General features: G+C 57.8%; 1 protein-coding gene across 1 annotated transcript in view; it reads left to right on the top strand.

Moving 5' to 3' along the window:
• The first annotated feature begins 2,008 nt into the window (after positions 1–2,008).
• The window catches only part of GALNT9 (polypeptide N-acetylgalactosaminyltransferase 9), a 90,550-nt gene continuing 69,661 nt past the window's right edge, over positions 2,009–22,897 (top strand). Inside the window, exon 1 of the mRNA XM_060120860.1 lies at positions 2,009–2,249. Coding sequence (XP_059976843.1) covers positions 2,009–2,249 — 241 coding nt within the window. The remainder of the gene's footprint in view (positions 2,250–22,897) is intronic.

Here is a 22,897-nt window from a genome sequence, read left to right as displayed (position 1 = left end):
CCAAGAGCCAGAGACCCCGAAGTTCCCCTAAACACTCATACGTGGATACACACACATATACACACGAACACACACATAGACACATGCCCACGGACACACCCATAAATGCACACATGGACAAATACACACATGTACACATATGTACACACATAAATGCACTTTTGGACACACAAATGCACTTGTGGACACACATATGAACACACACACTCAAATACACACACAGAGGAACTTCCTTGGAGCTCCAGTGGTTAAGAATTTGCGCTTCCACTGCAGGGGACACAGGTTCGATCCCTGGTCAGGGAAGTTCCACATGCCACGTGATGTGGCCAAAAACCAAAATGCACTCACAGAGACACACATGCATACAGACATGTGCACACACACACACACACACACGCCAAGAGCTCCCTGAAGCCCAAGGGTCAGTATCTTATTCATCTCTGTATAGTGAGGGACCAGCACAAAGCCAGCTCTTTTTTAAAAAAATTATTATTTATTTATGGCTGCGTTGGGTCTTCGTTGCTGCACGCGGGCTTTCTCTAGTTGTGGTGAGCGGGCTTCTCATTGCGGGGGCTTCTCTTGTTGTGGAGCACGGGCTCTAGATGCACGGGCTTCAGTAGTTGTGGCTTGCAGGCTCAATAGTTGTGGCGCACGGGCTTAGTTGCTCCACGGCATGTGGGATCTTCCCGGACCAGGGCTCGAACCCGTGTCCCCTGCATTGGCAGGCGGATTCTTAACCACTGCGCCACCAGGGAAGCCCCACAAAGCCAGCTCTTAATGCATGTTCCTACAATTATTCACTCAACAAGTATTTACTGAGCACCAAGTAAACACGAGGCACTGGCGAGACAGCGTGAACTCTGGCCGCTCAGTTTCCAACGGAGCCCGGCTGTCTCATCTATAAAACGCCGGCTTGGGGCTAGATTAGAGATGGGAGTGGAGACGCGGTGAGCCGGGTTTGCTCTCACCTGAGGTCTGAGGACCCCGACCTGGAGCACCCGACGCCCAGGGGTCTGCGCCTTTTCCCCCTCCTGGTGGGTTTCGCAGTTCCGCCTGGAGGTGCCCCTAGGTACCACCGACTCTCAAGCGCGGCCCACCCGTCCTTGGACTCAGCTCTCCCCAGCCTTCAGCCCCACAGAGGGGCAAGGGGAGGGAGGCCGGGAGTAGATTCAGTTTGGCCTAGGGAAGGGGGAGACGAGCCACCGAGGTGGCTTTGACCCTACTATCCCTCCTTCTCCTCGTAAAGACGCCCCCGCCTACCCCTGCTCATCCGCGCGGACTACACCGCCTTGACCAGGCGCTCCCCAGGACCCCGCTTCGGTCGGTCAAGTCTGGGGAGGGGGAGTGGAGAGAGACTGCGCGCGTGCTCCGCCCCCCCCCCGCCCCCGCCCGGATGCCCTTGGTCGGGGTACCCTGAGCGCGAGGCCCCGCCCCACCCTGCTCGGGCGCCGGGAGCGCGCGCCGGACCTTGCGCCCCGCAGGGGAGGGGAGGGGAGGGGAGGGTGGTCCCGGAGGGGGCGTCCCGGGAGGGTGGGCCTGCGGGGGAGGGTGCGGGCCCCGCTTGCATGCTGATGAGCTGGGCGGCCGCGTCACTCCGCACCGGCGCCGTGGCGGCGGGGCGGGCAGGAGCCGCACGCCAGCCGAGCGCCTGCCGGCCCGCACCTCCGTCGTTTCTCCGGGCCCCGAGGCCCGCCCCGCCGCCCCCGAGACTGGGCCGCGCCCCTTTGCAGAGGATGCCGGGTGCCCCCTGCATCCGCGGCCCCGGGCAGCCCCTGCGCGTGGGGAACCCGGGAGGCGGAGGGGCGTGCTGAGCCGGCGCGGGCGGTACTGAAGGGACAGCTCCCGGGGACAGGCGGCAGAGCGCGCAGCGGGTCCGCAGCCCCCAGCCCGCGGCAAGCCGGGCTGGCTCATGGTCCCCGAAGCAGCGGGCCAGACGGAGGCTCCTGCGGCCGCCGGGCCCACGGGGATGCCCCGCGGGTGAGGCAGCCCCCAGCTTCCAGCCGCGTTCATGGCGGTGGCCAGGAAGATCAAAACTTTGCTGACGGTCAACATCCTGGTGTTCGTGGGCATCATCCTCTTCTCGGTGTACTGCCGCCTGCAGGACCGCTCAGAGGGGCCGGTGCAGATCGTGCGCAGCGCCGACCGCCGGGTGCGCAGCCGGCACGCCACGGTGGGCGCGCTGGCGGAGCGCGAGGCCATCCTGCAACGCCTCGACCACCTGGAGGAGGTGGTCTACACCCAGCTGAACGGTGAGCCGAGCCAGCGCCCCGCTCGGGACAGAGGCGCTGGGCAGGGGGGAAGCGTCCCCGTGCTTGGGACGCTGCACTGCGCACGACCGCTAAAACCTCTGAGGACCCCAGGGGCCCGATGGCCAACTAGGGCTGGGGTCGAACTCCTGTTTCTTGGCAGGGAATTAGGCAGGAGGCCAAAAGCGATGAAGGCTCCGCGTGGCAGAGGGCACTGGCCTGCTTGGCCACTCACGCATTCACTCGCCCAGTGGACCCTTGCGTACCGTCCCCCCTCCCCCCAGCACACATGAGGGGAATCCGCCTTGTCCCCCGAGGGGATGTGAGAGAACTTCTAGAGGTTGTAGGACCTGCGTTAAGAGCAGGCGGTGCCCAGGACAAGAGCTGTGGTGCCCCGGGAGATGTGGCGCATCGGGGCTTAGCCCGGACTCACTCCCCTCCCTCGGGGAGGAAGTGCAGAGAGGTGGGGTGGTGACACTGCCCTTCAGAGGTGTCCTTTCAATGTTGGTGGAGAAAGGTACCCCCGGCCACTGGGCCCGTTCAGCCCCCTGTCCTGGGGATGCTCGGGGCTCCCTCCACAGAGAGTCGTGGGCCACGTCTGAGGCCGTGAGCCCGTGGCTCGTGGATGGAGAGACTCCAGGGCCTAGCAGGGGCTTGGCAGGTCTTAGTTACCTACATGGACCCTGGAGTCCTTGGAAGCTTCTCCAGGAAGCCCAGCTCCTGGAGGTGGGCGCCTTGTTTCATCCCAAGCAGGTGTGGGTCACCCTGAGAGTCAGAGTGGGAGTCAAGGAGGGTGAGGGGAGTACTTTTCTACTTGGGGATGCAGCGGAGCAGAAGAGAGCGACTCTCCCCCGTCGGTTCACCCGGTGCCGAGGTACGAGGAGGAAGGAGGAAAGTTAGTGCTTACCTCACTCGCGAGCTCCCCTGTCCTGTGCTATTCCGGTTTCTGCATCAGCAGACCCAGCAACACCCCTCAGGCAGCGTCAGTAACAGGCTCCGGCAGGAGCTGTCTGGGAGCCAGCTTGCACAGGCAGGGCCTGTTCTGCGTGGCGCCCGCCCGACGTGAGGGTCATCTCAGGATTTGCTTCTGGAGGCCCAGCCGGCCTCGGAGCAGCGGCTCTGAACCTGAGGCTGGGTGACGCCGGGGACGCAGGAGTTGTCCGCAGCCGTGCCCACCTGCTCGGGGAAGGCAGAGCGTCCTCTGGCTTCCCGAGCACCTTCTCACCACCCCCGAACTCCTGGTTTTTCTCTGGAGGTACTTTTGGTGGGCTCCGTGGCTTTTCTGATCTCTCCTGCTCAGCTGAAGCCACGAGGGCAGAACAGTTTGGTTCAACTGCCATTTGACCATTCCGGCAGTGATTCATCTCCGGGAAGGCGGCGTGCCCCAGTAACAGCACACAGCTTTATTGAAGTGTACTTGCCAGGGTGTTATGGTCTGTTTTATGGGGAAACCAGAGGATTCTATAAAAACACTGGCAGCGTGTCGGGTTGTCACATCATGACGGCCAGCTCAGCACCGAGAGCCATTCTCCCCACCCTTCAGGGTGAGAAGGGACCAGGATTCTTGGAGGCAGAAAAAGCCAAGACCTTCGACAGACTTTCCCGACACTGATGGGAGATGATGAAGGGTTTCGGGAAAGTGGAGTGTTATCCCCAGGCCCACCCCAGCCTCTCCCTCTCCTGTCTCCCGGCTTCTCCCTCCTTCCTCTCTCCCTTCCCCTCGCTTCCCTCTTCCCCCTCCTCCCACCCTTTCTCCTTTCTTCTTTTTAAAATCTTTCCTCCCTCTTCCCTTCAGCAAGTCTCTTCCTCGTCATCAATGTCGCTCTCTCCTTCTCCTTTCTTTTTTTCTTTTTTTTTTTTGTGGTACGCGGGCCTCTCACTGTTGTGGCCTCTCCCGTTGCGGAGCACAGGCTCCGGACGCGCAGGCTCAGCGGCCATGGCTGATGGGCCCAGCCGCTCCGCGGCACGTGGGATCTTCCCGGACCGGGACACGAACCCGTGTCTCCTGCATCGTCAGGCGGACTCTCAACCACTGCGCCACCAGGGAAGCCCTCCTTCTCCTTTCTTTACCCACCCCTTCCTCCAACTGTTCTGTCCCTCTGTCCACTCCCCCCAACCCCACTCTCTTTGATGAATCCGTCTTGCATCCCTCTCTTAGGCCATGTGCCTAGCATAGCATCTTACCCAGGGGTCATTCAGTATTTGTTCCTGGAAATGACAAGAGAGCCCCAATCTAGCCCTCACCCCAGGTCGGTTGCTAAGGATAGGACAGTGCAGGCGTGGGGCTGGCCTTGGTCCACAGGAAGCTATGCGAGAGCAGTGCTCACGCCTTCAAACCGGCACTGACTCCCGTGTTAAGGGTGTTGAAGCGCGGCAAGGAGAATGCTTCCTGGAAGAGGCGAGCCGCTGCCCTTTGCAGCTGCCCTTTGCAGCCGCTGCCCTTTGCTGTCTGTTGTGTTTTAGATCCAAGAAATATGAAATGGATTCCTGGAGTTTCTACTCGACACTAATTCAGCAGAGTTTAGAAAGGAGAGGGAGAAACCCAAACAAAATTGATTTATTGCTTATATTCCCTTTGCTTTGACTGCTTTCTAGAAATACCTCTCCTGGCTTGAAGGAGCTGGTGGGAAGGAAAGGCTGTCCCCGGGAGCAGGGCCCAGAGGCAGGGTATTCTCCCCAGCTCTCCCCACACCGTTTCTTTAGCCGGTCCAGTGACCTTTACTCGAGATGTCTTGTCGACCTCAGCAAAGGCTTATTAAGCGGTGTGTGTAGATTCCAATTCACAGGACCCGGGGGAAAATATTCTTTAAGGAAATGCAGTGTAGTCACATCCTGTATGTACACGAGAGTTTGCTTCTAAATTCAGTGCTCAAGGCAAGAAAAAACGTTTATAGACAAAAATCATCCTTCTGAATATCTTAAATTGCACATAAAATGCAGCATCCCTGGTTCCGTTGCCTGCACCTGGCACAGCGAGTCTTTCCAAAGTGGAATTGGAGAACCTCTAAGCTCAGTGAGAAGGGAAAGAGAGTCCCATTCAGTTGATCGTATGTTCAAGCCCTTCTGCCTTCTTATGACCCCTTAGGAGCAGAGGCTGAATTCAAGCTGGGGATGGGATGGGAGGGTTTCCATTTGGGTTGGCTGGTTGGTTTTAAAAATTCAGACACATGTGCGTTAATTCCCTCTAACCAGACCCACCCCAGCTCAAGTGCTTTACAGTCAGAGGTCAAAGCCATTACAGTTAGAAGTCAACGCCATGGGCCCATTGTACAGATGGAAAAGCTGAGGGCCAGTGAGACAGCAGGACTTGCCCCAGGTTGTTTAGAAAGTTAGTGATGGCAGCTGCTAAAAGCATAATTGCTTCAGAATTATCTACATTTCTGCACTTATTAAAAGTTCAAGTTAAAATAACAGAAGGTCCAATTGTGCTCTACCGGGCAACGGCCTTGGACATCTCAGGTGCAGGTCCCCTCCCGCCAGCCCTGCCAACGTCACTTCCCCTCCACTGGGAAGAGGTACTTGCTGGCCCTGCTGTCTCTCAAACTAGACACATTCACGTAAGACTGGTACTGTTTTACCAGACTTGTGCACAACACCTGTTCTGCTATTCATCTCAGGGCGGGAATTTTTGTCTGTTTTATTCACAACTCTACATGCCCAGGGTCTAGGGAGGCACCCTGCCTATAGTTAGCGCCCCATAAATATCTGTTGGATGAGCGAGTGAGCGGATCTTTCTCTAAACAATTGTTTTTGTTTAGAATAAATTTATTTGAAAAGACACTTGCAAATCACCACTGTACCCATAAGCAGGAGGGGACTGCGTGAATGAATGCGATGAAAACAAAATCACGCCCTTTACCTCCAGCGTGACCCAGCTGTCACCAGAGGCGCTGAGCCAGAGGCCTGCCCTCTCCTTGTTAAAAGGGAGAGTCTCGCGTATGAGGGATATATTGGCATGAAACCAAGACTTTCTCCTCGAAGAAATCGGGAGATCGAGACAGACTTTAAAAGGCGATAAGTCGCACGGCGCGAGTCGATGCTGCTTAACACCGCGTTCATTTTCTGCCAACGATCCTATCCTGCGTGCCGGTCCTGCCAGGGTTCCGACCCCACACTTTGGGAAGCCCGGGTCTGCATCAGAGCAGCAGAGGGGATGGTACGGGGGGTGCGGGCATGGAGGAAGGGGGTGGGAAGGGTGCGGAGCTGGGCTGTCATGTTGCCAAGGGGCGTGTGTCCCCGAGGCTGCCTCCGCTGTGGCGGGGCCCAGGTTTCAGATCGGGAAGCTGAAATCCTACCAAGAGTCTGAGCGCCGTGAGTTTTAATAATCGAAGTCTGTAGGAGCTGGGGCCGGGAGGCCCCCGGGGGAAGGTGAGAAGCAGAAGGGTGGAGAGAGTGCGTTCCCCTTGGACTCTCGGGCCACAGAGGGAGCAAGTGTCTCCTCGTGCAGCCGTCTTCCCCGTGCCTGCTTCGGCGGTAGGCAGATGCCACAGCTGAGAAGCCGAATCTGGGGAGGCGTCCGAGGTTTCCCCACCTGCGACGGGGATTCAGACGTCACACGAGAGCACAAGCCACATGAGGGCAGCAGGTGCCTCAGACTGTGGCACCAGGAGGAGGAGGCGCCTCGTCGCACCATTTACGCGACCAAAGCATGAATGACACCCTTGGGTGGAGCCTGCAGGAGAGCGTGGTGGAGAAGGGGCTGGGTGGGAGTCTGAGAAGCGCATGGAAGGTTCTTGAGGCCAGAGGGGGGCCGGCCGCCTCACTGGACCACCCCTGGCCCCCCGTGGCACTCCTGTGCCGGCCCGCCCACCCCTGAGAGCCGGCTTCTCAGGAGGGTTTCCGAGCCCCTGCTGTGCGTGAGTAGCTCCGTTCTGAAGACCACACTCCACCTGTAGGGCACGCACATTTCATCACAAAGCTTCCCCTGTTCATTGTGAGTTTTAATTCCAGGAGTAGCTCCCCGCTGGCTCCGGGGCCTTTCCAGCTTGCATTCATCCATCTCCATCCTCCCTGAATCTGCTTAACGAGCTAAAATGTCCTGCCTCGCCCATCCCAGCAGTCAGAGCCACCGCGGCTGAAGGAACAGCTGCCGTCTGTTCGGGGTTTAATCACAGGTCCTGGCAGGTCTTGCTTCAAAGTGGCAGCATTTAACTGGCTGGCCCTTCCCCCCCTCCGGGCCATTAATTGAGTGGCCTTATCCCCCTGCATCCGTCTCACATCTCCCCCACTGTTGTCGATTTACTACAGAAAGTGAGAAAATACTCGGTGCTCCCAACCGGAGCCCAGGCCTCCCACAGCCTCGGCCGGCGGGGTGTTTGACGAGAATCGCCTTTTCCCTTCTCCTCCGCCGGAGCTGCCTGCAATTACATTTCACTCACCCTGAGAAGATTAAGAGCGCGTCGGTTTTGCTTTTTTCCCTCTTCTTTGCCTGTGATCCTCTGCCTGCTGGTCTGGCTCTGACCCCAACTGACCACTGGTGAGTCAGAACAACCGAGGCCACTTCCGGTCACAGAGGTTAGCGCTGTGCAGACCTGGGCCTCGGCATTTTCAGGGGACGAGAGGCAGGGGTGCTTCACCCTGAGATAAACACCCCTCACGTAATTCCCTCGGGAGGAGCGGACCTCACCCGGGCTGGCTCTATCCGCAGACTTCTGTCTGCAGATCCAGTGGGCCAGCGCTTCTAGGAATAATTCATGCAGGCGGTGATCCCCGCCTCGGGAGTGTGCTGGGGCTAAGTGATTGCATTTACAATTCAGCTCAGCAATCTGCATATTTCAAAGTTTCGGCACCGTATTCTGAAAGGACAGCTTATCCTTCGTTGGCTGGAAACTCGACAAAAAAATGTCTCTATCCATTACCATATCCGATGTCCCACTGAGGACATTCCCAGATGGGATCCAGGTCTTGGAACAGTTTGGTCAGCTTCTCTGTTCTGCTCTCAAAAAGCACAGGTACCCTTGAAGGGAGGCTGGCCAGGTGTCAAAGGAGGGAGGGGCAAGGCCGATTCACGGCGAGAGGGGTCCTCGGAGACTCCCCTGCAGGCGGAAGCTCTCCCTCTCTGGAATGATGGAAAAGCTCTTTCATCCGTGTGTTGTGCACTCCTCACGTGTCCCTGATGCCGAGTCAGGAGTGACTGAGCCACGGGTTCCTGCCTCTCGGGGCTGACGTCCCAGGGGGGACGGTAGTGCTGGGATTTGGACCCCAGCACACTGGCGCCAGGGTCACTGCCCTGGACCGCCTCCCTGGGGATGGACTGGGAAAGACATCAGCCCGGTCAGCTCGGTGGTGAGGGCTTATGCCTCCGGCTACAGCGAAAAGGACTGCTTGTCCTTTTAACAGGATGTAGTCCAGGCAAAGCCAGCTCTGGGTGCAACCTGCATCTGAGACCCAGCAAGCCTCGATTTCATTTCAGAGAAAAAAGTAACAGAAAGTGCCTGGGTTATGCAAGGGACTATGTTCACACCATGTGAGCGGACTGTGGAAAATGTGTTAATATTCCATGTGCTTGAGCTCTTAGCAGTGGACGCAGGGAAGGAGGAAATCTTATCTTCCTTGGTGGGGCAGAGCTTTGCAGCTGAAATGTTGCTGCAGAGCCAGACCACCTGGGTAAGCAGCCCTGCTCCCTGCAGCCTCGGGCAGCTTCCTTCACGGCCTCGCTCTCAGTTTCTTCACCTGTAAAATGGGATGAAATACTAATTATCTCCCGGTGTCACCGTGAGAAGTAAGTGAGGGAAGCACGTGAGCTCTTGGGCGATGCCTGGCGCGTGGGTCTCGCTCAGCTGACTTGGCTGAGCTCCAGCTCTCTTTTCCGCTTGTCCACAGTCCCCTGACCTTCCCCCCACCGACTCCGCCAGCCCTGTGGGTCCCTTTCTGATGCAGCCCCACCCCTGCAGAAAAACGCATGGCCCCCAGGCATCCACGGGAAGTTGGGGAGTGGGGATCAGGGAGGTGGTTTCATCCAGTTCACACTTTATTCACAGAACCAACGCTGGCTGCTTGCAGAGCACAGGACGGGGTGCCCACAGCTCAGAGCCTGGGTGCCTTCCTCTGAGAGTTTACAGCCAGGTAGGGGGGAGGCAACTGCCTGGCATTCTCTGTTCTCTAAGGCAGTGAGTGTGAGTGACAAGAAAGCACGGTGTTGATGGGCTGTGTTGAAGGTCAGGAGGGCTTCCTGGAAGGAGAGGAGTTTGGAGCTGCACACTGGAGTTGGATAGATGACCCAAACCCCAACTGGGAGACCGTGGCAGGTCAGTTCCCCTCGCTGAGCCACGGTTTTCCCATCTGTGAAATGGGGAGGGTGATCATCCTTCCATGAAAGGATTTTTTTTTTTTTTTTTTTGCGGTACACGGGCCTCTCACTGTTGCGGCCTCTCCCGTTGCGGAGCACAGGCTCCGGACGCGCAGGCTCAGCGGCCATGGCTCACGGGCCCAGCCGCTCCGCGGCATGTGGGATCCTCCCGGACCGGGGCATGAACCCGCGTCCCCTGCATCGGCAGGCGGACTCTCACCCACTGCGCCACCAGGGAAGCCCCATGAAAGGATCTTGAGGCGATTAGACAAGATGATGCGTGTGAAAGTGCCTGACACATAACAGGTCCTCAGAAACGTGAGCAAAGACAGTGGAAGGAAAAGAATTGAAATGAGGCGGAATTGGGACAGATGGCTAGCATGGCGCCCGACATAAGAGTTTCTCAATAAATGTCCACTGGACGGGTGGATGGATTTATGGTTGGGGGGAGGGAGGGAGGGTGGGAGGATGTTTGAGTAGACAGGGGGATGGGTGGGGAGGTGGATGGATTATGGATGAATGAATATGGGAGGAGACCCCATAGAGGGTGCAAAGCCAAGCAGTGAGGAAGGGGGACGGGCATCTGGCATGGCTGGAGGAGGACAGAGGGCCAGGAAGGCGGGGGCCCTGTGCGCCCTTGTGGAGATGAACAGCTGGCCTGGCGCAGGTGTGAGGAAGACAGCCTCGTATCCGGCGTGGCCCTGGTGTAAGGGCGGCCCCGCCCTGTGGCACAGTCAAAGGGCGCTGGGCACTGCCTGGGGCTGCAGGAAGCCCTTGCTGCCCCCGCGAACAGGGCTGTGAGGCACGTGCTCCCTCCGGGGCTGCAGATGTCAGAGCAGACTCCTGGCAGCTGGGAGCGAGTGTGTCCAGAGAGCTACCCAGAGAAAATTCATGTGGCTCTGAGACCCGCGGAAGTCAACTGCTAAGCTCTAGGCCTTCACCTCCTCGCCTCCAAGGTCCCTCCACTGCTGGAAGGGCTAGCATCTCTGTTACTGACCTGGTGGCCTGTGGGGTCAGAAGGACCCAAGAAGCAGGGACCTGCTGGTCCTCAGTCAGCGCCACTTAGGGCAGGTGTCTTCACGCTGCACCCCACCTCCCTCCGGAAAGGCAGCTCTTCCGGGCCCAGGACTCTGCCCCCGACCTGGGGCCCTGCGGCTGGAGCGGCCTCTGGGGATTAGAGGGAATCCCTCGGGCCGGTGGGTACCACAGGTCCCCAGCCCTCTTCCTGGTCTCACTTCATCCCAGCGCTAGCGAGGAGCCAGGAGGCCACAGAGCTGTGTTCAGTGAACTTGGAGCCGTCGAGGGCGATTCTGAGGGTGGGTCGGGGACAGCCACTGCCGGTCTGATCTGTCCTGACTCGGCAGCCAGCCCGGCTCGCCGCGGTTCTGCAGATTGGAGCCTGCAGGCCATCCCCCAGCAGGAGCTGGTCTGCCTACCGCAGCCTCGCCAGCCCTCCGTTCCCGCCTCCGCCCCGCGCCGCGTACCTGTGGTCGCTGTACCTGCCCACGCCTGGCTGCGCCTGTGCCGCTCTGCCCTTGGGTCTTCTCAAAGGCACTTGACGGTGGGCCCATGACTCTCCTGTCTTGGTGGGAGTGGCTGGGATGCTAAACGTGGGGGAGAGAAACCCAAACGGCGGGGAGCCATTGGACCGTGTGTCGCCAGGAGGACAAACGACCTGAGCACCCGTCGTGCTGAGTGTCACGCGCGCCACCTCGTCCAGCCCCACAGCAGCCCTGGGATGGGGGCTCTGCCCCCTTCACCCCGAGGGAGGCACACGAAGGCTGAGCGTCTCGCCTGAAGTTAGGACGTGGGTGAAGGTGGGGTTTGAATCTTGGTGGCTTCACTCCAGCCTCCAACTCAAACACATTCCAGCTTGATTTGGGGGGGAGGGGGGGTTAGACCAGGAGCAAAACGAGACGTCGGACTCGGCCCTGGCCCGGCTCTGGGTCCTGGAGAGCCCGGCGCCACAGCTGTCCAGGGGCTCAGGTCTGAGGGGACGTGAGTGGCTGATACACATTTAGAGAAGCCCTTGAGCTGAGACTGCCTAGTTGACGCCAGCGTGGATTAAGGCTTTTGGGGGTGTTGGGAAGGACTGAGTGTATTTTGCGTGAGAGAAGGATATGAATTTGGGGGGCCAGTGGTGGAGTGCAATGGACTAAATGTCTGTGTCCCCCAGATTCCTACGTTGGAGCCCTAATCCCAGTGGGCTGGTGTCAGGAGGTGGGGCCTCTAGGATGTGGTTGGGGGAGGTGAGGTCATAAGCGTGGCCCCCATGATGGGATTAGTGGCCTCGTAAGGAGAGGAGGTCGGGGATCTCATTCTCTCTGCGTGCACACGCCGAGGAAGGGACCCCTGAGGATGTAGCAGGGGGGCCGCCATCCGCAGGGCAGGGAGAGGGTTCTCATCAGGAACCAAATCACTGTCTTCATCTGGACTTCCAGCCTCCAGAACCGTGAGAAACAGATGTCTGCTGTTAGGCCCCCTGTCAGTGGTGCTGTTACGAAGCCCAAGCTGACTGAGCTGGGGGTCCCACGCCGTGGGGCGCTCTGCATCCTCAGGGTCAGCGTGAGCTCTTACGCTCGTCCGTCATTCTTTATCTGGAAGGACACTCTCTGCAGACGGAGCGTGGGGGCAACACCCCTGGCTCCAGTTCCGTTTCCTTCGGTGGGCGCCCAGCAGTGGCCCCTTCATTCATGCATATGTGCCTTCATTCATTCATTCATTCGCACCTACGATGCACAAGGTCCTGGGGCTCTGGCCTGAGTAAGGCGGGCAGCCCCTGCCCCAGGATGTCAGCAGCTAGGCCCAGGGTGGGGCCGGGCCCTCTGTACCTGTCCAGTGGGGCTAGGGGCACAGAGCCAGCCTCACTCTCTGGGCTGCCCAGACTCTCGGCTCCCTGGGGACCTGAGTGTGGGTTCTGAGGTCTCCTCCTGCCTGTGACCCCCAGAGCGGGGCTGGCCTACGGGACAAGCATTTCCCGGGAGATTCTGCCGTCGGGACCGGAGCTCGATGCGGTGGGCGTGGGGAAGGTCGGGCCCCAGCCACCCTGACATCCTTGGGCAGCTTCGCTCAGAGCCAGGTCACCGCTGAAGGGACAGGACGCCCAAATGTCCCCCGTACCCACTCCCCAGCAGTGATCAGGCCCAAATTTGGGGCAGGTTGGCCCAAGAGCTGGCCGAGGGACATTCCACGGCCCATGTGCTTTACAAAGTGAAGGAGCTAGGAAACACATTTCGCCAGATGTTTCCAGTCATCCCTTATCTCCCAGGCTTTGGCCCCATAAATATTCATATTAGTTGAACAGGAGTATTATGTATGAAGATTTATCAAATACCAGATTAGTCTCAGTGAGAATATATTTTACAGGTATTGCCACGTCCTGCAAAATATTCATGGCTTCATAGTTTCAGAAGGGCAGTCCGTCTTCCCACTATTGACAATATGTTATTGGTTTGGGTCCCCAGGGAATCTTAAAAGACCTGTCTGTAATGAAATTAGCCGTTGTGTTTGGAGAGAGTGGCTAAAACTGAAGCTGGGAGGGACATTATCTTCGAAGGCGAACCAGGGGCTCTCGCTTTAATCTCCTCTTTGTAATCATCAAAATTAGTAATCAGGCACGTTAAATCAGCCTAAGTTCTCATAGGGGAAGAAAAGAGGGAAGCCGGGGCCACCGTTGCCACCCCTCATCCCCCCAACCCCAAGGTCACGGGCACTGGAAGGACACCACCTAGAGCCCGGCAGGTGACGGGCAGGTGACGGGCAGGTGACGGGGGATTTCTCCACTGCGCACTGTGGAGTCCCGCTTGCTGGGTGATGTTAGGAGAGGGGACTGAGGGCCTCTTCGATCCGAGGGCAGCGTGAGGACCCACAACCCGGCAGTGCCCGTCTGAAGCCTGTCTCTGTTCTCTCGAGTGTCCTGGTGTGTTTGCTGCGTGCTGGTCATCGTCAGGAAACACGGAGTTGTGGCCTCATTGGAGGCCTGGACGGGCAGGATCTGTATCTGCGCCGTTCCCCAGGCCTCCCAGAGGCTGTATGCCCCACACGGGGGTCCGTCTGGCCCTCTGACTTCCTTCCCCCTGTGCCCCCAAGTCCACAGAGTTCAGAACATCCTCCGGGGAAAAAGCAAGTCCTGGATTCATCTCCCAGATCTCCACTGTTCTTCACGCTCATCCCAGTAATTTCTTCCTGTCTTGTCAGATACTTAGTGCTTTTTCACAATTGATTTTGTTACTTTGTTTTAAATCTTAGTGGTTTTAGGGCGGCGGGTCAGTCCGACTGGCCTGTCCTGTCCCTATGGGGACTCTGCTGACGGAGTCCCCTTCTCCAGGCCGCCAGCGGCCGTGTGTCCCCAGGGGTGTCCCAACACCGAGGCCGTACCTCACGGGCCTGTCCAACCTGGTTCCCAAAGGTGTCTTCATTCTGCTTCTTCCTCTCAGATTATCTTGTGACCGGCAGCCTCTCCATTTGGGCTGTTTCCTCTCTCAGAATATTGGCTTAAGTCGCTATGACAGATGGAAATCAGTGATTCAAAGAGAAGCTGGAAGCTTGAAAGCCACGCTTCCTTCCAAGTTGAAAAATTGCAGTCGCCCACGTAGCCCAGGTTTCTGTGCTGGAAGGAGTGGGTTGGCCAAGTGTGAAATGACTCTTCTGGGGAGAGGATGTTCCGGGGGGTGGTCCTCGGGAGCTGGCGGCTCCATCCACGTCCCGGGAAGGCTGTCGGCTCAGGGTGGGCAGCCAAGTCCTCCTTGGGTGGGAGGCCACTGGCTGGGGGAGGCGGCTTGGCCTTTCTTGTTGCAGTGTCCTCTTATTCCTAACTTGAACCCCCTTGCCTCTCTGGGTGAAGAATTCAGAGTCCTGACAAAACCCCAACTGACATGACCTAACTGCACTGTGCTTTGTTTTTCTTGTGAACATGAAATCCCGAGGCTGGTAGATGTCCTCAAGAGCCCAACCCCATTTGAATCGCAGCTCCCCCCTTCCTCTCGTGTGGCATTCCACCTCATGGTCACACGACGGCTGCTCCAGCCCCAGACATTGAGTCCTAGTTCCAGGTAGGAGAAAGGGGGAAGGGCTGTAGATAAAAGGCAAAAACCAAAAACAGACCCCACATATACCAGCTGAGTCTCTGCCCCTTTTAGACACATTTCCCAGAAATTCCACCCAGCGAATGCCATTTAAATTTTATTGACCAGATTTTGGTCACATGCCACTCCTAGCTGCGAGGTCAGCCCAGGGAGGCGAGCCTTTTAGCTGAAGGCATTTCTCTCCAAAACAACTTGAGGTTCTACTAATAAAAAGGATGGAGAGAATAGATGCTGGCCGAGCAACCACAGGGTGTGCAGCTGACCCTTCCCCTCCTACCCACCCCTCCCTCTCCCCCTCCCCCTCCTCCTTCCCTCTCCTATGAGCTTCCTGGGGCCGCTGTAACAAATGACCACAAACAGGGTAGCTTTAAACAACAGGAATTTCTTCTTTCACAGTCCTGGAGGCCGGAAGTGTGAAATCAAAGTGTTGGCAGGCTGATCCCTCCTGGAGGCTCTGAGGACGTCTGTTCCAGGCCTCTCCCCAGCTTCTCGTGCCCCGGGCAATCCTCGGCAGTCCTTGGCTTGTAGACGCCTAATTCCAACCTCTCTCTCCCTCATCGTGTGGCGTCTCCTTCTGTAAGTGTCTCTCTAAATCGTAAGGACGCAGGTCGTTGCATTTAAGACCCACCCTCATCCAGATGGTTTCATCCAAAGTCCTTACCTTAGTTACATCTGCAAAGACCCTTTTCCCAAATAAGGCTACTTTCACAGGTTTCTGCTGGACAGCGCCTTAGGGGGCCACCATTCAACCCAGCACCCCTCTCCAACCATCTAAACCAGGGGCACAACCTCTCGACCTCCAGGGCACCGTGCAAAACCTGCAGGGACGGCGAGAGAGCAGAGGCCCTGCCTGGGGCGGGGGTGGAGCCCATCGCTGCCCTGTGGAGAAGCAGGCCCCTGCGGCCAGCACGCCAGATCCTTCCAAAGAGCTGGAGTCAGGCTTCCACGTGAAACCTGCATGGGCTGATTTCCAAGAGCACCACGTGGGGAAAACACCAGGACCCACAGCAGCACCTCTGGGGCTTCATCCCCGCTCTAGCCCCGCTGGTTCCTCCTGTTGGCTGGTCCTCTGCAGGGTCCGGACCGTCCGCATTAGCTGAGGGTCAGCGCCCGAGGGTCCCGAGGCGTGTCCAGCTGCCGGGCACCTCAGAACCCAGGCACCTTCACTCTAGCCGGCTGCCCTGAGGTTCTGAGGTGCCCAGCAGCTGGAGAATCCCCGGGCCAGGGCTCATCTCCAGAGCACCTGGACTCCTGGGCCAGTGTACCCGGGCGCCTGGACTCCACCAGCTCATGTGGCCCCTCAGCAGATGCCTTCCGCCTCTCCACCCCCCAAACCTTTGGGTCTGACAGTCTGTGCTCCCGCCATCCCTGGGGCGCCACGGCTCACGTGTGCTGACGGCAGATGAAAGGGCTTCGACTGCCCAGCCCAGGGCTACTGGCAAGGGCTGGTGAGAGCAGACCATCCCAAGACCCCAGCTCTGGGGGCCTCCCCACCTTGGCGGGCAGGTCTCCAGCAAGCGCTCTGCCTGGTTCCCTGCCACATCCTGGGGACATCAGGGCCCCAGGGCAGAGGAGCGAGAGAGGAACCGCCCAGGACGTTAGCTTCCCCTGCTGTTGCAGCAGATCTGTCTGTCGAGTTCGTTTCCTGGAGCTGCGGTGACAGCCCACGTTTTGGGGACTTAACACCACGCAGATGTGTTCTCTCACAGTTCCGGAGGTCAGGAGCCCAAAATGGGTTTCCCTGGGCTACGGTCGGGGTGTGGGCAGAGCCACACTCTCCGAAGCCTCCGGGGGAGGATCCTTCCCGCCTTCGCTGCCCGCTGAGCCTCCATGTCACAGGCCTCCCTCTCTGTCTCTGTCAAACCTCCCCCAACCCTCTCCATTCAGGGACACTTGCGATGACGTTTAGGGCCCTCCTGGGTCACCCACCTCTGCCCATCTCAGGGGTCTTAACTTAATCCCACCTGCAAAGTCCTGTTTACCATTTAAGGCAACGTGTCCACAGGTTCTGGGGATTAGAACCTGGTATCTTTGGGAGCTATTACTTAGCCCACCACACTGGTCCTGGCTAACTAACAGATAGAGACCCTATTTGTTAACTTATGAGATTTTTTTCCAAAATATGAATGAGTTGCTGATATGTAGAGAGATGAATCTGTACTGCTGCTTTCTCTCGAAAGTCTAGAAGAGCTGGTGGCTTTGGACCTGTTAGATCCGGAGCAGTGGTCCCCGCAGGTCGGACGTGTGCACCCACTCACCGCAGTCCCCACCCCTCCCTATTGCCCTATGACACATGCCAAACGACAGTCCCTATTTATCATGAAATGCCATTGTCACTTTTCTCGGGGCACAACAAGAGAAAGCGTCTGGGAAACGGGCTCCAAACTCCTCCCCTCGGCTCCTGAGTCATCTCCTCAGTTGCACCTTCCTGCTGTCCTGCCTTCCAACCCAGAGTCAGTCCCCTTCCCCCCGCGTGAATAGGGTCTCCCACCCGCGCTCGGATAGAGACATCTCGCCACTGCGTCTTCCAAATTATCTCTTGTAATTAGAAAAGTGTGCTCCCTCAGGTCGTGGGAAAGGAACTTCAAATGATTATTCCATAAAAGTAGAACTGCTGTGGGCGACCGGCGGTCTTTCACATAAGTGCACGTTCCCTGCCAGTTACCGCAGAGATGATGAATTTGAGACGGTTCACCCAGGCCCTCAAACGGAAGACACTTTACCTCTGGAAAGTCAAATTGTTGCCTCTGAAGCCAAATGCGTTTCACCAGAGGTGTCCCCTCGGGCTCTGGGCCAGAGCAGCAGAGCAGAGAATGTTCTGGAAGCAGTGGGCACCCCGACGGGCACTCCATCAGTAGGAGCATGCTGGGACTTTGGATTTGGAAAGGGAGCCTTGCTTTCCACCCGACCTTGACGAGTTGCTTCCTACAGCTCGGGACCCACCTCTGCCCCCCTCCGCCTGGGCTCCCAGCTATCTGGGCCCCTGGGAGAGCCACCCACCCACCAGGCCTCTGTGCTGGGGCCTCAGGCCCTGTTCTGCCTTGGCCAGCTGAGCTCCTGTTTACCTGGGCTGGGCTGGACTGCACCTGAGTGGGCCACCCATCCGGGCTGGGATGGAGAACACCTGAACGGGCAGCCTTCCTTTGTGGAGACCAAGATGGCCCTCAAAGCCCTTATTCTTGGTGCTCAAGATACCAGAGGAGGGGGCTGTTCTCCTGGTTATTAATCTTCCTGGGGGACATGCCCACCGTTGGCCAGTGTCCAGGGGATGAAGTGTCTCATTGGAACCCTGTGGCGGAGAAGGCAGGCCACATGGGTGACAGCCATGGAGAGGGCCGGTTCCTGAAAGAACTAGAGAGGGTCTGCTGAGGTCGGGGGGAGAGAGAGGGAGGGAAGGCACTGGGTCACCCGTGCCTACAGGCCACCTTGCCCGCAGGGAGCCCTCACCCCCTCCCACCTGGGCGCCACCGCCAGACCGTCAGACTCAGCACAGGCCCCTCCGAGCCCCCTCCACCCGATGGTTAGTGTTCCTGGCCCTTCTGTGGGCCCCTTTCCTGCAGGTTCAGAAAGCTCCCCGGAGGCTCCAGGAGGCCGTGTCTGAACCCCCAACCCCAGCCTGCGGGGGCAGCTGCCCTGTGTCTTCCCGTGAGCGTGGCTGACCTCAGCACACTGGCCCACGATTGCGTTTGTGTGACTGTCTCCTGCCCGGACAGTGAGCCCCTTGAGGGCAGGCATTGCGCGTGTTCCCCCGGGAACCTATGCACAGCACCTGGCACGGATCCTGGCATTTGAGATGCTTCATGTATTTTTGATGAATGGTTGAAGGAATAAACGGTACGGCCACAAGATGAGATTTTATGTTCGCAGTCATGAAAAGTGATGCTTACGCAGAATTTCTGTGACATAAGAAAATGCTTAGGATGTAGTGACAAGAGCAGAATGCAGACTTGTATATACATCATGTGTATTTATTAAACTCAGTTGAAACTATTATATACAATCTTATAAAAACAATCTAGAGCACTGAAATACTGATACTGGTTTTCCCTGTGGAGTGAGACCCTGGGTAGCCCTGTGTGCGTGTGTGTGTGTGTGTGGGCGTGTGTGTGGGCGTGTGTGTGTGTGTGTGTGTGTGTGTGCGTGGCTTCAGAATTTTCTGCAATGAGTATTTATGATCTTTTCAATCAGCAGAAACGCACTTTCTAATTAGAGAAGCAAGAACGTATATCGCTGGCAACAATATAAAACAAATCTAAACTTTCTGGAAAGTAACTTGGCGCCAAGATCCACGAAAATATTTTATCCTTGACCCGGCGGCTCAATATCTGAATAAGGAAACAGACCTGAATGCATAAAATAAATAAACAAGTCAATGTACAGGACATAGGAACGGTTAAGTAAATGTTTAATATCTTGGTGCTTTAAAAGGTGATCATTAATTATAATTATTATCGAGTCACATATAACAGCACAGGAGACGCTGACGATAACTTTAAGTGGCAGCAAAAGAGGGATGCAGACTTGCCCCTTGGTGCCCCCCCGGCCCCTCCCCAAGGGCAATGCAGGAGCGGGGAGCCAGCGGGCGCCAGGGAAGCCTGGGCCGTCCGATTCCCACTGAGCTGGAGAAGCTCCCTGAATGCCAGTGGCAGCTCATCTTTTGGGAGAGAGGTGAGGCCCCTGTGGGTGTGCAGAGGGGTCCATAGATCTCCCGAGCAGGGCTTGTGTTCAGTCTGGATGCTGTGACGTGGCTGCACCTGTTACCCACCGTCACCTGGTCGGTCCCCGTGCCATGCTGACTGTGGGTGTTCCCGGCACCATCCCTGCCTCTAACCTTGACTGGCATTCCCCCCCTACCCACAGAGGGAGCCCCTTACCTGGCTGGAGGGGAAGTGTGCGACCAGAGCACCGTGGACCAGCAGGTGCTGGGAGAGCCTCCCGTGGCTCACCTGTAGTGTGGGCCTGAAGCTCACCCCCGCGCCCCCACCTGCCTGGGCAAAATGAAAGCCAGGTGTATTTCACTAAAATGCTACCAGGAGGGTGCATCCTTCCTGCCCAGGGTGTAGTGCAGGACCTTCCTTTCATGATATGGTAGTAATAGTGACAAGTAATGGTAATTAAAATGTCCTTGATGTCAAAGTGAAAAGCTGGTGACCTTTCTGAGTCCCCTCTAAGAAGCTTTTTTGAGATGCTTTGAAGTTTACAGCACGTGGCTAAGAGGCTGGGCTCGCCACCTGCTGGCTCTGGGGCCATGGCGAGCCTCGGTGGTCTCCTCCGTGAAGTGGGGGGATGAAGGCGCCTGGCATAGAAGGGTCCGTGGGGAGTAACGGAAGCAGGTGTGGGCAGTGCCTGGCACGGGTGGGCCAGTGCGGCAAACGTCAGCTCTGACCTCCAGTCCCAGAACTGCGTTGAGGATGCTGGCTTTTGTTTCTTTTGTCAGAAAAGCTGTCCGACAGAGGTTTCCGAGCTAATGAATGCAAATTTCCCATTGTTCTCAAAATCACGGCTATTCAAGGACGAAATGACAAGTTTGCGGCACCCTCCACTGGAGGAGGAGGTGGAGGGTTTCAAACAGGAAAAACAACCCCTCTGCTCCTGTTAAGGAAGCCGGTGCCTCTGGAATCTGCACCCACATCCGCGCAGGTCAGCCTGACAACGGCCTGAGCGTCCGTCGGATGTGAGGGACGCTGCACCTTGGCACGTGCAGTTCTCAGGATCCACCGGCTGCAGGTCACGTCCCAGCGGGCGGCGTGAGTGGTGGGTCTGTGTGTTCGTTTCCACAAGCGGATGGCTGAAACAAGAGTCATCCGTTCCCTCACGGTTCTGGAGGCAGAAATCTGCAGCCAACGTGTGTGCAGGGCCACGCTCCCTCTGGAGGCTCCACGGGAGAGTCCTTCCTGCCTCTTCCAGTTCATGGTGGCCCCAGGTGTCCTGCGCTCGTGGCCACATCACTCCCAACACCGCCTCTATGGTCTCATGGCCATCTTCTCTGTGTGTGTCTGTGTCCAAAATTCCTTCTTCTTTTAAGGGGCTCAAGTCATTGGGTTAGAACCCACCCCAATTCAGGATGCCCTCATTGTAAATGACTACATCTGCAAAGGCCTATATCCAAATAAGTTTGCAACCACGGGTCCCAAGCGTCAGGACTTGGGTGTATCTCTGGGGGCCACAGTTCAACCCAGAACCGTCTGGAGAATCTGGTTTCTTGCTCTTTCAGGGGCCCTCGCACCGAGGCTGGCTAATTGGAGCAGGAGCCCCAAGACGCAGGGCAGGAACGAGGGCACTTTGCTGCCTCCCCACACCCCCACCCCCAGCCCTCCGGTCCCAGCCCCGCCCCTGCCCCACCCCGGCCCCGGCCCCGCCCCACCCCCGGCCCCACCTCTGGCGCCCCCCCTGGCCCCAGCCCCGCCCCTCCGGCCCACCCCAGCCCCACCCCCGCCCCAGGCCCCATCCCGGCCCCCACCCCCGGCCCCACCCCCTGCGGGCTGCTTGGTGATGCCAGGAGCTGAGAGATGTGAGGACAAAAGCCCAGTTGCAGACGTGGATCCAGCAGGCCTCGGCAGGCCCTACCTGGCCATCGGTTCAGTGGGCCTCAGACCCTGCAGTAACGGCCGAGCCATCTTTAATCTTGACAATTTTCTTCTCTCTCCGTTTGCCCTCGTTTCCCGGGGGTACCAATCAATCCCGCCTCTTAGAAGGAATTCTTCGGGAGAAGAGATGTGAGTCAACGCTGGGACACGAGAAAAAAGGTGGGACGAGAGCTCCGGGAGCCCTGCGGGGAAGCACCGATGTGCGCGACTTTCCTTGAAAACGAAACGAGATCCGTGGGTTCTCAAGCAGGCGAGCGGTTACAGGTCTTTACTGCTCTGGAGACTACGACGGGGGCGATCAGAGACCCGCGGCGGGCAGCTCTGACCCCTTGCCTCCCCGCAAGGGTGCTCTGGGGGCAGCCTCTGAGAGTCGCTGCAGCCTCCTCTGGGTCGGCCGTCCCCGCAGAGCCAGGAAGGCCCAGGGTGAGGCCCAGAAGGTGCCGACCCAGGATCCTCCCCTTGCTTCCAGCCCCACTGGAGCCCAAGGGCCGGGTGTGCACCACGTTCTCGCCTGCAGTGCGTCTTGTACCTGTGGCGGGGTGAAAGGCGGTGAGCGCCTGTTCCACGGCAGAGGTCCTCCGAGTGGGGTCCCCAGCCGGCAGCATCAGCATGCCCTGGGGGCTTCTCAGAGGCGCCAGTTCTGCCCCCGGCCCACCCCGGACCTGCGGAATCAGATGCTCCGGGTGGGCCCCTGCAGTCTGTGTCCTCCAGGGGTCGCTGCCCACGTTTGAGAACAGCCATCTAAGGGCAGCTGTTGCTCCGCGGAGCCCCCGCCTCCAGGGCCCAGCAGGAGAGTGTCTCGGGGGTACAGCCCCTTGGGGTTGGCGTGCTGGCTCCCTGCCCACCCTCTCTGTCTGTCGGGCTCAGTCATTCATTCTCCATCCACTCTCCCAGCTCACGTCCCTCCGGGCTCTGTGGCTGCTGGGAGATCAGCAATGAAGAGCACGGACAAGGCTCCCGGGGCTTTGGTTCCAGCGATGGCCAGTGTCCAGCTGGTCCCACCAGCACGTCCGCAGCGGTGTTTTGTGGTCATTTGCGGACGTGGGCACCTGGCAAGTGGCTGATTCAAGGAGCAAAGTCGTGGAGGACTTTAAGAGACGGGGACCCTGAAGGCGGGCGTCTCCTTGACCCCAGGCACCTCACTCTAGTCCCAGCTCTGCCGTGAGGAGTGTCTGCAAGAGGAAACTGGACCCTGTCTCACGAGGCAGGTGATTCGGAAGCTCCTGGGAGAGTCAGCAGTACACAACAGTGAAGCACCTTCCCTCGGCGCCACATCGCCTGCGTACAGAGGCAGGTTCTGGTGCTTGCAAACTGCGTGACCTTGAGCAGGTCATTGGACCTCTCTGTGCCTCAGTTAGCTCATCTGCAAAATGGGGTGAATTATAGCCCTACCTCACAGGGGTGTTGTGGGGAATGAATGTGCTGGTATCTAAAGGACACATGCTAGCTGAATGTTAACTGTTATCATTCTTACACGTTCATCTTAAAAAGCTGTACAGAAAGTCAAGCTGCAAACCTAAAGCAAACCAAAATATGCATACTTCGGGGAAATTAACAGAGTATCACAAAAGCAATCAATACTGCCTTGACATTTGGAAATTCTTCACTAAGTGCACGGGTTCAGTTAGTGATAGAATTCCACTTCAGTCCTCATGGGCCCTCATTGCTTGTCTCCACAGTGAATAATATTAA

Source organism: Lagenorhynchus albirostris, chromosome 14, assembly GCF_949774975.1.
Source record: "Lagenorhynchus albirostris chromosome 14, mLagAlb1.1, whole genome shotgun sequence".
NCBI classification, from domain to species: Eukaryota; Metazoa; Chordata; class Mammalia; order Artiodactyla; family Delphinidae; genus Lagenorhynchus; species Lagenorhynchus albirostris.
This window is presented reverse-complemented; position numbering and strand designations above follow the sequence as displayed.